Raw genomic sequence first — 14,471 nt, 5'->3', positions numbered from 1 at the left:
GATAGATAGATTCTCCAGAGTGCCGACCACACGTTTGCACTTGCAGCGCCGCCGTCCGTCTGCCTACTCTGACTTTGCCTACTCCTCGGGCTCAAGCCAATGATTGGTCTTGGATTCTCAAAATCGGCCGCAAATTCTGCATACACGGCATCCGGGCCGACCCAGAGATAAGAAGAAAAAATGGATCTGGGCTGACGAACTCTGCAGCACGCTGGGCAGGCCCGTCAAGCTCGTGCGTCTTCGAACGCTAGGCCGCCGATCGAGAACCGAAACTGGAAAGCCGGCCATCACACCTTTCTTTTTTGGTTATATAAGGAGCTCAGACTTTCACAAAAAAAAAAAGGAGCTCAGCGAGTCAGCGTGCTTGATGTGTGCATGTCTGCTTCTTCGCTGGCTGCGAAGCCCGTATCCTGCGTATTTTACGTACACTGTACTGTACACGTTCATGCCGTGTTTATTACTACTTGCAAGTATTACGTGTTGCAGTGTGCCTTACATTGGATCGATCAACCGAAAACCAATCGCATCTTTATTTCTCTAGACTCCTAGATTGATATTTCATACCATCGATTAATATCATTTCTTTCGACATGAACACTCCATCGCCCTTTCGCTGGCAGACTGGCACTGATCTGCTGAAGAAAACAACATATGTGTATACATGTCCACAAACCACAGAGGAAAAAGGAGGCCGAGATCGGAAGTCGAAAGTGCGAGGCAGCATGCCTTGCTTCCACTCAACGTTTCATACACATGCACAGTACAGCTAACACAGCACGTTCCGAAAAAAGCGCGAGACAAATTTGCATGCACGCAGGCCACTCGCCCACTACACCATCACACTGCATGCATGCCACTAGTACTACACAATCAAACACGGCCAACGAAAAAAAGGTTACAATCTCACAAACTAGTAATAAAGCATCGAAAAATCTTAACTCCACTGCTTAAGCATTCATGCTCAATACACAAGTATAGTGTCTATCAGTCACTGATCCTTGGCCGCGAGACAGAGGCCGGCCGTGCCAGCGACGCCGCGACGGCGAGGGCGATGGTGGCCAGCTTGGTGAACTCGGCGTCCTCGGCGGCCAGCGGCGACGTGTCGTCGGCCTCGCCGAACGCGTCCTCGCACGTCCCGGCCGCGTCCAGCGCCGCGCTGAGCCGCGTGATCACCGCGTCCTGCGCCGTCGCCCCGCCCTCCTCGATGTCCTTGGCGGCCTCGCCCAGCTGCTCCACGGCGTCCGAGTACACCTCGGCGCACACGCCCAGCCGCTCCCGCCGCCGCGCGTCCTCCTCCGACTCCGAGGCGCGCATCAGAGCGGCGATGCGCCCCGCCGTGCCGTTGGCGGCCGCCCCCGCGATCCTGGCGGCGATGGCGGCCAGCCCGCGCGCGTCGGCACCGGCGCTCCCGTTGTCGGCGCGGAAGGTCTTGACGCAGTAGTTGTAGCCGATGGACGGGTGGCCAGCCGCGAAGGATTTGCATGTGTCTTCTAAAGTGGAGCACACGCACATTGACGGGATGAGTGGCAGCAGGAGGAAGAAGACGCAGGTGAGAGGCCTCATGGTTGGCTTGGATCCACGGTTTCCCTGCTGCGCCCTTGGCGTTTGAGCTAGCTCCGGTGGTGGGTATATATACAGGTAGAGTGGTAGTGGGAGCATGAGACCGGACACGTTCGCATCCTCTGCTTTCCTGCCACCTCCGTACAGAAAGACAGAACAAATACTCTAAAAGGACGAAATGCATTATTCATGCCACAAAAATTCAAGTCCAAATTCGCACCATGGATTGAAAAATAATAAGAGACATATCCGACTACAAATCGTACCAAATCCGAATCTAGCGTGAATCATTCGCATTCACAGATGCATTTTCATTTTTATTTCTTGATCTGCGGATCAAATTGATTTATATTTTTTTACCAAGTAAAATACCTCTTTATTCATTATCGATAATGATTACATCATTTAGGAGAAGAGGTACAGTACTCTCAGGAGGATTTTCCATCCAGGTGAGGGAAGAAGAATATTTAGCAAACTGGGTTAACTCATGAGCAACAATATTTGCTTCCCGAGTGCAGTGACAAAACGTTACTTTGCCACAATCAACAGCTAGGTAGAAGCAGTCATAAAAAATTGCGGCATCAAGACCTGCAGATGTACCTCCCTCGTTCATGACATTGACAACTTCCATGCTATCTGAGTTCACTAAAGTAGTGTTTGGTTGCAGAACGGAATGAAATGGAACGGAACGGTTCCATTCCTAATAGCATGTTGCATCCTGCAATGTTGGAAGCTCCAGGCCCATGCGAAGTGACATTGATTTATATTTTTGTTGCGCTATAGATGTGCTTTGTATCGATCAGCAATTGTTCAAATTATCTACCAAAACGGCTCAAGTGTCCGCGTGGCAAGTTATGACTGTCCGATGCTAGATCCGTTGCGACATTTTTTTATCCCCGTGTGTAAATTTGCACTAAAGTGATCGTCCATATATGGCAAATTATGACCGTCTGATGCAGGTTTTGCAAGTTAATGTACTAAAATGTACATTAATTTGTCACAAGTTCATGTACTTGAGTGCATTTTACTCATTAAACAGTTAGGGATATGGTTTATTGTTTCAAGTACCATTTATATATAGTTTAAAATATATTTGTGGGTGAATTTAAAATTTTACTACTAGTAGAACTCTACCCTCTCAATATGTAGTTTTTTAAATTTTTTTAAAATGATTTTTGTGTAGTATTTACCGTTTTCCACCAGATGTTATCTGGTAAAACATATTCCTATCTACGGGAAATTGCCACCCCATATAAGAAAAAAGAGAGGTCAGCTGTTTCAAAAGTTATTAAATTAGTCACATTTATAACCTGACGATTAATATTGAAATTTTCGTATTTAACTCATGTATATAACCTACAAACTAAAATTTGTATTAATGTTTTACTAAATTAAAATTGTATCAACGGGTACAATTTCAGATTTAGTGTGCAATTTTGGACAGATTTTCAGAAATGGGAACTGGGAAGTACTCCATAGAATACCCCTCCCATAGTCCCATCCCCCGTTCGCCGCAACAGGGTTTGAAGGAGGCCGCCGAGGTCTCCCTCCGACGCGGCGACGCCCCGTCTGCCTCCATCCACCGCCCTCCCTGAGATCTCCGCCTGCCACCCATCCAGGGGTTCCTCCGCCCCCCTCGTCCCCGAGCCCCTCCACCCCCCCTGAACTCCACTCTCCGCTCCAGGCAGCACTGCAGCAGCAAGGTGAGGGCGTGAGGCCATTCCCTCCCATTGAGTTTGCAGCTAAAATATGTTACTCCCTCCGGTCAGAATTACTTGTCGAAATATTACATGTATCTAGTCGGAGGCAGCATTACTATGAAATGGAAACTGCATTTGTTTGATCAGGCACGATCTGGAGGCTGATGAATTTGATAAAAAAAACATGTGCCCCTTCGATTAGTTCCTCCCTTGTCAAGTCTCTAATATTTGGTCTCGTACTCCTGTATTGAAATCAGTAGCATAGCATGAGATGAGATTAACGAGTTTGTGAGAGCTATCGGGAGATAGTCCGTAGTATAGTCTTTGACTCTTTGTACAGACGAGCTACACTTTTGTAGTATCGTATTTTTGCTTTGATGTTGTTGGTTGTACCTCTGTATGTGTTGTTCCACCTTCTTAATGCCAAGGCAGAGCACCTGCAGTTCATCTAAAAAAACCACTAGCATAATATGTGATTCTGATTAAGAAAATTCATGCCGCATCCAATTGTTTCAGTATGTAGCAGTTTGTCGCCTGAAATCAGATGTGTAATTGGTTCAACCGTTTCGCATACTGGTTCAGTGGTTCCTTGTTTATAATCAACCTATCCGGAGTTTCTGGATCATCCATTTATCATCAAAGTGTTTTTCTGGTTGGATCACTGGATTGATGGTCAATCTTTAGCAGACCTTGCACCGGAGGTCGGGGATGAATCGAGCACCTCTTTGGCGGCAGAATTTGCAATTTTGGGCACCTCTGGAATGCAATATATTCAGCTGGTTGTCAATGAAGAATAGGCTGGACTGCTGATAGGTTGGAGAGGAGGGGGATGGATCACACGGCTGCTTACCAGCAATATCCCACCTGCTCTCAGGGTGTTCGCTTGCTGCAGCATCTCACCCAGGCAGCCAATTACGATTTAAAGATCTGGCTAGAATCTGCGGCTGACACTGGGCATGGCCAACAGTGTTAGGTCGTCCATCATCATGTGGTGCATTTAGAAACATCACAATGCATGTGTGTTTGAGTGTGCAAGGCCTGATTGCGAAGCGCTCAAGGAGGCCATTCTCAACGAGGCAGCACTTTGGTGGCTGGCTGGAGCTAAGGAGCTCAGGAAGCTGCCGTTGCACACTCGACCCCATGAGATCCTGCAACCTATCACCATAGCTTAGCCCCTGGTTTACTTCTTCTCTTGTCTTTTTGTTAGGTTAGACTGGCAGTTCCTTTGGATTGTTTTCTCGTTTCTGTACAGTAGTTGGTTTTTGGTCGCAGCCACGCTGGCATTTACTTTGCGCCTTCTTGGTGTTTTCTTCTAATACAAAACGACCCCAATTTATGTGTGTATTTGAGAAAATTATCTTCAAAGGTGTTTCTGGATTTATGTTTTGATTTTCTTTTTGGTATTTCCATTTGGCTGATGAGTGGATGGAGTGAATCAGAAGGGTATGCAGTTACAAAGAACCTATCTAGTATAGATGCACATAAATAAAGAGATATATTGTTCTGATGTTTATATTGATTCTGTCAAGCAAGCATATAAACCGTTCAGAGTAACTTCTAAAGCTTTGAAACAGCAGACAGTAGATGTGCATTTCTATTTACAGTAGTAACATGGATGAAGAACACCATGACTGTTATCATACTACCGTCGTCCTTCTATATAATATTACCAAGATGTTTTTCTTTTTCAGAATTTTAGAACTTCACATCAACAGCTATCTGTACTACCCGCTGTGCGGCAACAATATCCTTTAACACCAAGCTTCTCGGTGTGGAAACTGGAAAACAAGACGAGCTAGTATGCTTCTGTTTGATCTAAATACAAACAAATTATGAATAGCTAGAGGATGACAACAGAACCAACTGTTGAATGGAAGTATTTTTTAGGAATTATCAATTTAGCATATTTATTTTTCAGTTATGTATATTCTTCATTTTTTCTATGTAAAGCAGTGCGATGAAAATCAAGATATACTATCCTGGATGTATCATACCTGTTAGGGAATTATATTAGCTTATTAGGTCGGTATACTCTTTGCACAGGGAAGTATTACTCAGACGCAAGGAAATTCGCCCACTGGAACAAACTGCTTCCGTCATTGCCCAGAAAAGGTGGGTGCTCAGATTGGAATTGCCGCGGTGGCGATGGCGATCCGACACTATTGGTGGATGGCCACAGCCCACAGCGGCTGTGGGGTTCTGCCTCGTTCTGGTGCTCTTAGATGGCAACCTCCACCTTGACTCGCGTATAAGCACCATTTAGCGAGCTACAGTATTGAGCTCTTGTAATTGATGAAATAGCATGTGTTATGTTTCCAAAAAGAGGTAAGTAACAAAGAGTTGCAATCTGGATCCTACTTAGCATCATAGACCCCGGATGCTTGTTGATATTACATGGTTTAAAGCTGATATTTTGATTTGGCTCTTTGTGATGTTGATGTGTTACAGTATGAACTTCTAAGAGATGATGCACCATGTTGGATGATCAATTTTTCAGGTTTGATGTATCATGGTTCCCCTTTGCTGCTACCGGTTCTTGATCCGTTGACCAGCAAAAGGTGATTGATCCCTTTGTTTTGATGCTTGTGTGATCATATCTTCATCTTCACCACTGCTGCCATGCCTCTTCATCCGATCGATCATCATTCGAAATGTTAGCATTCTAAGACTCAATGGTATCACAGGTTAGGTGCACACGATGCCCATATGTATTGGAGGTAAATAAGTTGGTATGTATTTTTTTTTTCATTGCAACTAGTATCTGTTTCTCTAAGACTGGCAACATGTCGATGTGTACCTGATTTTCATAGAAGAAAAACAATTCTTAAGAAGCTCTGTTTCTTACCATGTTATGTTAGAAAAAAAAAAACCTTAGAACGTTTTCCATGATTTGCATTACACTCATGAATGCACAACACGGTTTGGTATGTGGCTGTAGATTTGTAGCTGCTATGATCATTCAATCAACTGGGCTGACTCCAAATGGTACGCAACAGACGCCGGAAGTATCTCGACCTCATAAAATCAGTAAACAGATCAGGTGTGCCATAACAGTTAACACTATGTTGTTTCCCGTCACTCCACTTGAAATGTGCTGTAAGCCTTCCATGAATCTTGAGCTAATTTTGCCTTTTTTTTGGCACTGCTCTTCTAGTTGTTTTAGCAATCACCACACATAGCTCCTGACAACATTTCTTTGAGTTTTTTATACTTATAACTTACAAACTGCAAAAGTGAAATTTTTAAGATGCTTTATTCACATAGGTAGCGTTGTCATTCTTAAGTTTCATATTTTCTGAAAGGAAAACCACTTTCGTGTCTTCTCCTTTATAAGGAACGAAAGGGTTATAGACTTGCCTCTTTGTATTTAAGGTGTATAGTCCTCTGCTTGATAGTATTTAAGGTGTATAGTCCTCTGCTTGATAGTGCTAATATCATGTTGACCTCAGTCTGGCTCATTAGGACAGGCTGAGATAGGTTGGTCAGTCTGAGGTATTGAGATCTGTGGTGTTGTTTGGTTGGTTGCAAGTGATGCGATTAAAAAAAATACTGGAAATAAATATAATATTAAAGAATAAATTAATCTGTGTAAAAATGCTTAATACGTGCTAATCACCAAAAGGATCACATACTTAGCACGAACTCTGAGGTCGTATCTGGAAGCAGCTAAAATTGTTCTTCTCCCACTTCCAGTCCAATGGAATTTGATCTTGCCTGGCTGGCTCATGCATCCTATACAACAAATCATTGTCAGCATGCCTTGGAGCTTGTGCTAGTTTAGGTGGCTCATGTAGCCCAGGCAACGACCAATCATCCCCTTAATATTTGGATGCTTTCTGCTTGTGATTGCTTACTACTTGTTATGCTGCTACTTATCATTTTATTTATACTGTTGCAGTTAACTAAGCACATGAGATATTGCTTCTCTAATATATCTGTGGAATCCTTGGGCAATAATCATTTGTGTGGGTTCATGTTCATCATCAATTGAGAATTGAATGATTGTGATAATGATCTACGGCTAGTTTTTTTATCTCTCATTTTACTTTTGTTCCTTGGCCTTTCACCTGGCAAATCATCAGTTAGCAACATTTTCATGGTAGATAGTATATCTTCGAGTAAACTAGAATTGCCCAAGTATGACGCTAATTCAAATTTCTTTACAATTTTGAGGTCTAACGCCTTTTGCTGCCTTTGGAGACGTTATGGCCACACATTTTTCACTTTATCTTGCCATTCTCATTCTACCGGTATGTGCCGCCGATGTTTATTTTTTATTTCAAATGTTCAATTATGCGTGTCTGCGTTGCTGGTCACTAAAACTATTAGTTTCAGATCACTCTTTTATTGAGTTATGGTCCAGATACTCCTCCAGTAAAAGTATTTATTCTAAAAGCTCGAGCACCAGTAAAGTTGACTTTTCAGATAGTGAAAAAAGTACTAGCCGAAGCAGTTTTGGACAATTCTCATGTAAATCAGTACTCCACTTCATATTGTGTGTATTTATCTGTCATGTTATGTGTTTTTATTGAGCAGCCTAATTCTGAATAAAGTGGGTGGCCTTCAGGAGATATTTGAAAACTAAGATGCTTAACTGTTATTAGCCTTGATTCATGTGAAAATGTGCAGTAATTTGTGTTAAGACTTTTCCCCACTGAAGATGAGTTTTTAAAGGAGAAACAAATACAAATTTGTTTATGAATTCAATTTTGGATATTAGGTACTGTGATCAGCATTTCGCCTATCCTCTCCAACATGCCAACTTCGTTGTTGGGCCTCACTTCGTACAAAGTCATATTAGGCTGCAATAGACTGGCTTTTATCTGTCATCAAACCCCTATTGACTTGTGCTGTGATTCTGCAGGACTTACTGTTTTGTCCTTACAGTGAGGGACTTATCACCTAATATTGTAGTGCTATGGCAAGTCTTGGCAAAAATTAGAACCCGGGTATATTTTGATTGATCTCATGCATTTGAGAATTAATGCAGATATTTCTTTGCTGAAGTCTTTGCCTTTTCCAATAGTATTTAATATGAACATTATTTTCATGGTCTTACCGGCCTTCCGTCTGAAGCATTGTTGTGCTTCCTTGCCTTTGTTTACACAGCAATTGTCACGATGTTGAGATCTTATCCATCAGTGAGTACATTTTACGTTTTTTAGGCCCTCGGCTGCAAACGGTTAATGTTTATATTTTTATTTATGTTTTGCTCTCCTGTTATTACTCTCGAATCCATGCATATCTTGAAGGAAGGAGACTCCGCTTTATATCTAGTACTTCTGAGCCTATTCGCCAACGAATTAGCAGGCAACTAAAATTTCGTATAAACTATTTTTTAATTACTCTCTGGTATCCTGGGATGTTAATTCTTGCAGAGATGCAGTTCACTTTCTTCCAGTTTTTCGGGTATATTGGTGTCTCTTTCCTTGTCATGCACAACCTATGGATCTGGAGGGTCTCTTTCCCCCTCCCTCCTCCGGTCCTTCCTCTCTTCCACCCTACACACATGTAGCATACTGTTACTAGCATGACAATTTTTACAGACTGGTATTGCAAACTTCTACTTTGCCACAGGTTTAGCTTATACCTGCCTTCAGGTAACTAATACTCCTTTTTGTTAGCACACATCCATTGCTCCAGTCCTGGCAATTCCAGCAAACACTTCAGCTCAAAATACATCAACTCACCACAGGTTTGAATGTGTGCTGAGTGCCTGAGTGGTTGTATTATGTATTACTCAGTACTTGCCTAAACATTATACATGTCATCTTCCACATCTATAAATTATTGCTTGCCTTCTTTTATTTTTTGCAGACTGTGTTGGCTATAGAGTGTAGGTTCAATGATAAAACATGGCAGGAAACTAAGATGACTTGTAAAAGCTTAGCTTCATTCCTCAGAAGTTCAAGATCTCAGATTCTTTTCTTCCTTGCGCTTTCGGATGCGAAGATACAAATGATTTGTTATTCTAGGATTTTGCGTAGATACAGTCCATAATTTCTTTAGCCGTTTATCCCTGTAACTAATTGTAGTCTGTACTGAGCTTTTCCATGGATCCTGTGCTTACTACTTTGTCTGATCTGGCATGGTGAAATTAATCCTTTGGTACAATGTGTACCATCAGTTTGTCAGGTCCAGATGAAAACAAACGATAACACGGGCTGCCTTTGGATACCCCCGTTTCCATGTCAAGGTCCGCAAACGGATTGAAGTTCTCATTTTCTCTCTTGGACTGTGACCATGCTATTAGTAAGTGTACTGAACTTCATTCATGGTCACACCAACAAAATCTGTGTAGCTGCTGCAGATACCTTTCTAGTCTACCTAATGTGTCATCGTTCACCACCTTCCCTTTCATTTGGAGATCGAACTCGTCGGAATGCTGCTCAAATGCCACGGTCTCCAAGCAGTTTCCTGATGGTTGCGAAAAGCTATGCCTGTGTATATGTCAGTTCTTGCGTGGGTTTCATTGGCTCGTAGCATCGACCCCTGCCCGAGATACCGAGGGATCCGGCTATTGGCGTTTGGTGACGTGAGGAGAAGTAGGTCGCCAAACTAAATCGGCCGCTAATAGCCGTCTTCTCCCCGTCGTCAATGGCGGTGTCAACTGCAGAGTTGATGATGGTCTAGTAATCAGTCGATAGTAGCCCGGTGAAAGTCCGTCGTCGTTGTCGCTGTCGTGTGTGCCTTTGATAGCAAACTGTTTCTTGTCGCGGTGCGTGCGTTTAAAAGGAAAAAAACTATTCCGTCGCAGTGATACGGACTGAGAGAACAATCATGTACACAGAAGGGAAAACAGTGGCGAAAGCGATCGAATCCACAGGTTATTTGCTCGAACATTTGGATGAATTCGGGTTGGTCGTGGTCTCGAGGAGATTTTAAAAAGCAATCTGCAGAACGGGCCCCGGCGGCTCTGTCGTAACGTTGCCACTACTACGCGTCTGCATGGCCGGGCACAAAGCCGAGGAGGCCCCTGCCCTCAGTGCTCCAGTGCCCTGTGCAAGCGTGCAGTGTGCATACACGGGGACGCGATGGGTGTAATGTAGTACGCCTGTACGGTCAAAACCGGCGCTAGATCACATCGAATTTAACCCCCTCCAACTGCCAAGTCATAAATACCCCGGCGCCGTTGCGCCAATAGAAAAGGGAAGTACCCATTCCATTCCCAACACACAAAGCAAGGCCGCAGTTTTTTTTGCTCTAGCACGAGGGCGGTCACCGGCTCACCGCATCTGAGCTGAGCTCCCGCAATTCAATACTCCTACGAACCGCAGCACCAGTGCTTGGGCTATCGAGCGAGAGCATTCAAGGGTGACGGGAGAGTGGTTGGTCGCTGCCTGCCTCCCTGACGCTACGTGGTAACAAGCCTGCCTGCCACTGCGACCGCTGCTTCAAGCCACCAACATCCAATTCAATGCAATCCAGTCCATGCCATGGCGCCTCTTTTCTCTGTCGGTAGAAACCGCCGGCGGTAAGTGAGCGGCACTGTTGAGGCTTTCCAAATTTCAGGCGCATATGGTTCCCCGGTTGGTGATTTCTTCAGGTAGCAGGCATTGCCAAGTACTGTATATAAATATCGTGATGATTGATCGAACGGTGGTCCATTTCAAAGAACCGGCTATCGATCCGGTGGTCTCGAAAGATGGGCATCCATTCCACCGATGCATCAACTCGGAGGATTTCATAAACAAGGACCACGGCCCCTGCTAAGTTGGTCGACGTCACGACGATTCAAGGACGAGCTAGTCCTCCTAGCTCGAGCCCGCCACACTCAAGGAGCCAAGGACAATTACATGACACCGCAACCGGCAAACAGGTTTCCTTGCTGCAACGACATGACACAAAGACAAAATCGGAACTATATATGCCACGGTAAGAAAGAAACATAGTACCGTATGCTCTCCCTAATTTGGGAGCCATGGAGTTGGCAGAAAAAACAAGAAACTGTAATGATCACCCACCCTGACCTAAAACTCGCATGCACCCTGGCCCGTCCACGCGCGCACGGACTGGGATCGAGTCTGCGGCGCACTACGGCCATGGATCCGCATGCACAGGTGACAACCACACACGCACCACTTATACGCGCCTCGTTACCGGAAGGCGACCCCGAACAGCTATAAACCACAGGGAAAGAAAGGGAGAGACAAAACACGTCGCTGCACGACTTGCTGCCGCGTCTCTGCTTCTTCGCCCAATTCCGGAGTCGCGGCCCCGAAACAAAACAAAGGGGTCGCCATCACAGCTGCTTCGGCTACCCAAGTACTCCTACGTAGATCAGTACGGACTGCTACGGAGTAGTACTCCCATCAAAAATTTGGAGAAGAAGAAGAACGGGAGACGACGACGACGGAAGGCTTTCTAGAGTTTTAGACTCACCTGGAGGGAGCCAATTTGCTTCTATTTTTACAGTGGAGTCCTAAAATAATATGGAAGTTGACAAAAAGAAACTTCGCGAGGCCCGAAATTCAGAGGGATTTGTTTTTGGACCTTTTTTCTATACGCCTACGATCCAACGGTACAGGCCCATTAACCCCGCCGCGTCGTCCTCGTCCGCCGCCCGCGGCGCTGACGACATGGCCGCCGCCGCCGCCTCCGGATCCCACTGCCACGGTTCCTCCTGCCGGTGAGCGCTGTGGTGGCTCTGGCTCCACCGCGCGCTCCACCGCCCGGAGAGGGACGACGCCGAGGAGGCCAGCCGGTCGACGTAATCCCGGAGCCAGCCCCGCGACCCCGCCGCCTCCGCCAGCGCGTCGCCCGGGCCTTGCGGCGCCGCCCCGGCCGTCGACTTGGCCGCCGCCGCCGATGTGGGGCGCGAGATGATGCGGGACACGACGGCCTCCACCTCCTCGTCGACGCGGTAGTCGAAGGAGCCGAGAGAGTAGGTGCGGCGGTGGTCGTCGCCCCCCGCGGCGGACGAGCGCCGGTTGCTGATGCTCCCGATCTCGACGCGGAAGCTCCTGGAGTTGGTGCTGCTCCTCGAGTCGAGAGGCTCCTGCAGCCCGGCCCCGGCCCCGGCGGCGGCGGCGGCGGTGGGGAGGGGCGGGTGCGGGAGCGAGATGGCGGCGCGGCAGAGCGGGCAGGACGGGGTGGTGCGGAGCCAGGCGTCGACGCAGGCGGCGTGGAACGCGTGGCGGCACGCCGGGAGCAGCCGGAGCTCGGCGTCGGCCAGGAACGGGGACAGGCAGACGGCGCAGTCGGGGGAGCTCTTGGGGAGCGCCGCTAGCGCCGACGCCATCGTGAACAGCGGCAGCGACGCGATCAGCCGCTCCTTCTCGTCGTCGACCACCTCCTCGCTCGCCGTCGCCGCCGCGGGTCTCGCCGAGGAAGCAGCAGCAGCAGCGGTGGTGGTCGCCTCGGCACCATCGTCGGAGTTGGAGGAGGAGGCGGCGCGGTGGACGGCCCTGGGGAGAAGACCTGGAGCCGAAGGGGACCGCGAGAGGCAGCGGAGGAGGAAGTGGATTGAGACGGAGGCGAAGAAGACGAAGGCGAGGAGCGCGGCGATGATGAGGAGGGACGGGGAGAGGTTGAGCGACGAGGAGGGTGGGGAGGACGGCGACGGCAATGAGGGCGGAATGTTGACGGCGAGGGGGTCTCCCGTGGACGCCGGGGCGGGCGGCGGGAAGGGATCCATGGCCATGGGGCGGGGAGGAAACGATGTGTGTTTAAGGCTCGGTCTGGGCGGTGTCGAGCCTTTTATGGGTTTTGGGATGCGTGGTGTCCAGACGGAGGTACGGCGAAGGAGGGTCAGCTTAAGCCAGACTACTGCCGCAGTGCCGCCGTCGTGGAGCCGTAGGCAAGAGACGAGAGAGATGGAAACTGCCAAGTAAAACACTCGTCACAGGAAACAGGGATGTGAATGACCTTTTCAGCGATTTTCCTCCCAACTTTTGTTGTTCATCTCGTCATCTTGCACAGGCAGATCTCGTTTGATCTGTCGGTATTATGCAAAATTGCACAAAGATAGGTCAACCATTCCTTGTCTAATTGGTCATGTGGACGTGGCCACGCCGAGATCATTTCCGAATCCTAATTCACTGTTTACACGGATTGTCCTTGAAAGCTTTGCAAATGGTTTCACGTGTAATGAATAGAAGAGAAAAATGACGAAAAAGGCAACCGATTCAGTTAATTAAGAATTGGGATTTACGCGAAAAAAAAGGAAAGAAAGAAGAGAACCGAAACGACAGAAAACATAGGGGCCATGGAGATCTTCACGAGGTCGAACCGAGTGGTACTGGATCATTCTATATCCATTATAGTATGAGGACACCTCTAAGGCCAGCAGCTTGCCAGCGACAAACTTCATCATAGATTGAATCTCAATTTCAAACGGAGCTGAAGCTATTGCCTTGAAAATGTGATTGTTCCTTCTGAGCCATATGAACCGCCAGGACACCAAGCATGTCGATTTGCTTGATCACTCAGGTTGGATTTTTAAGGATGATCATTTGATAAGTTGGCAGCGCCGAACGGGCAACATTGACAAGCACAAGTCTCCAAACACGGTATAAAATAGAAAGAAAAAATGATGGACATATCATTACGGATTTAAATTTTTGAAGAGTAAAGATGTGAATAGAACAACAATGCAACACCCTCTCCTCTATTGCTTCTTATTCTTCCCAGCCCATCTCCTCGCCAATGTCGTCCCTGTCCCCACGGCCCCACCCGACCGGACCTCCTCTTACCGGCTATGCCTTCTCTGTTGCCCTTATTTTTGCCTCCCTCGATCTATTGCTACCACCGTTGGTTCATGTATATGCAATATGTTTTGACGCCTAAGTGGTGTTTAGTAAAGCGGTTGCGGTTGACACAATAGTCTCATAAAAGACAGAGAAAAAAATCGATATTTGCGCACCCAACCGCGGTGAGGTAGCGAGCACAACAAAGAAGATGAACTGTCCAAGACTACAACCTACAATGATAGTACTCTGTATGATGCAAGTACCTCATAAGTCAGATCTCATGTTATCGAAAATTACATATTCTTTTCCAAACGACCCGAACATCAGATTACATTACTAGAATATAACGGAACAACGGTTCAACCCACCCATAGAGTTCAAACACTCACTTGCCACCATCTCTAGCAATAACTCACGTGGGCCCTATGCTAAATATCGGAAATTACATGGTTAGAGAAAAAAGTCCAAATCGCCCTTAAAATCAACTACTATTAGATTTGATTGGTACTCATGTTATGGT

At 46.6% G+C, this 14,471-nt stretch overlaps 2 protein-coding genes and 1 long non-coding RNA gene across 13 annotated transcripts; 1 reads left to right on the top strand and 2 right to left on the bottom strand.

The window, feature by feature from the left end:
* Positions 1–699: 699 nt before the first annotated feature.
* Positions 700–1,598, bottom strand: LOC100828797 (putative invertase inhibitor). The gene has a single exon (XM_003570079.4). It carries the CDS (start codon positions 1,561–1,563, stop codon positions 985–987), a length of 579 nt encoding a protein of 192 aa, XP_003570127.1. The 5' UTR covers positions 1,564–1,598; the 3' UTR covers positions 700–984.
* Positions 1,599–3,029: 1,431 nt separating this feature from the next.
* LOC104583824 lies at positions 3,030–9,394 on the top strand. Of its 11 annotated transcripts, none has more exons than XR_002964781.1 (5): positions 3,030–3,263; positions 5,304–5,585; positions 5,758–5,818; positions 5,945–5,977; positions 6,199–9,394. It is a non-coding gene; the product is annotated as an uncharacterized LOC104583824 (long non-coding RNA). The 11 variants fall into 11 exon arrangements; XR_731865.3 differs by having other exon boundaries at positions 5,945–5,989; XR_002964779.1 differs by having other exon boundaries at positions 5,709–5,818; positions 5,945–5,989.
* A 2,204-nt stretch (positions 9,395–11,598) lies between these two features.
* On the bottom strand, positions 11,599–13,235 carry LOC100830437 (E3 ubiquitin-protein ligase ATL4). Its single transcript, XM_010237532.3, has one exon. It carries the CDS (start codon positions 12,901–12,903, stop codon positions 11,761–11,763), a length of 1,143 nt encoding a protein of 380 aa, XP_010235834.1. The 5' UTR covers positions 12,904–13,235; the 3' UTR covers positions 11,599–11,760.
* Between the last annotated feature and the right edge of the window lie 1,236 nt (positions 13,236–14,471).

Source organism: Brachypodium distachyon, chromosome 3 (assembly GCF_000005505.3).
Source record: "Brachypodium distachyon strain Bd21 chromosome 3, Brachypodium_distachyon_v3.0, whole genome shotgun sequence".
Taxonomy (NCBI): domain Eukaryota; kingdom Viridiplantae; phylum Streptophyta; class Magnoliopsida; order Poales; family Poaceae; genus Brachypodium; species Brachypodium distachyon.
Note: the sequence above shows the minus strand (reverse complement) of the source record. Positions and strands in the feature narration are given on the sequence as shown.

Coding starts and splice junctions, on each gene's coding strand:
- LOC100830437 (XM_010237532.3), bottom strand. CDS start 12,903: ATGGCCATGGATCCCTTCCCGCCGCCCGCCCCGGCGTCCACGGGAGAC.
- LOC100828797 (XM_003570079.4), bottom strand. CDS start 1,563: ATGAGGCCTCTCACCTGCGTCTTCTTCCTCCTGCTGCCACTCATCCCG.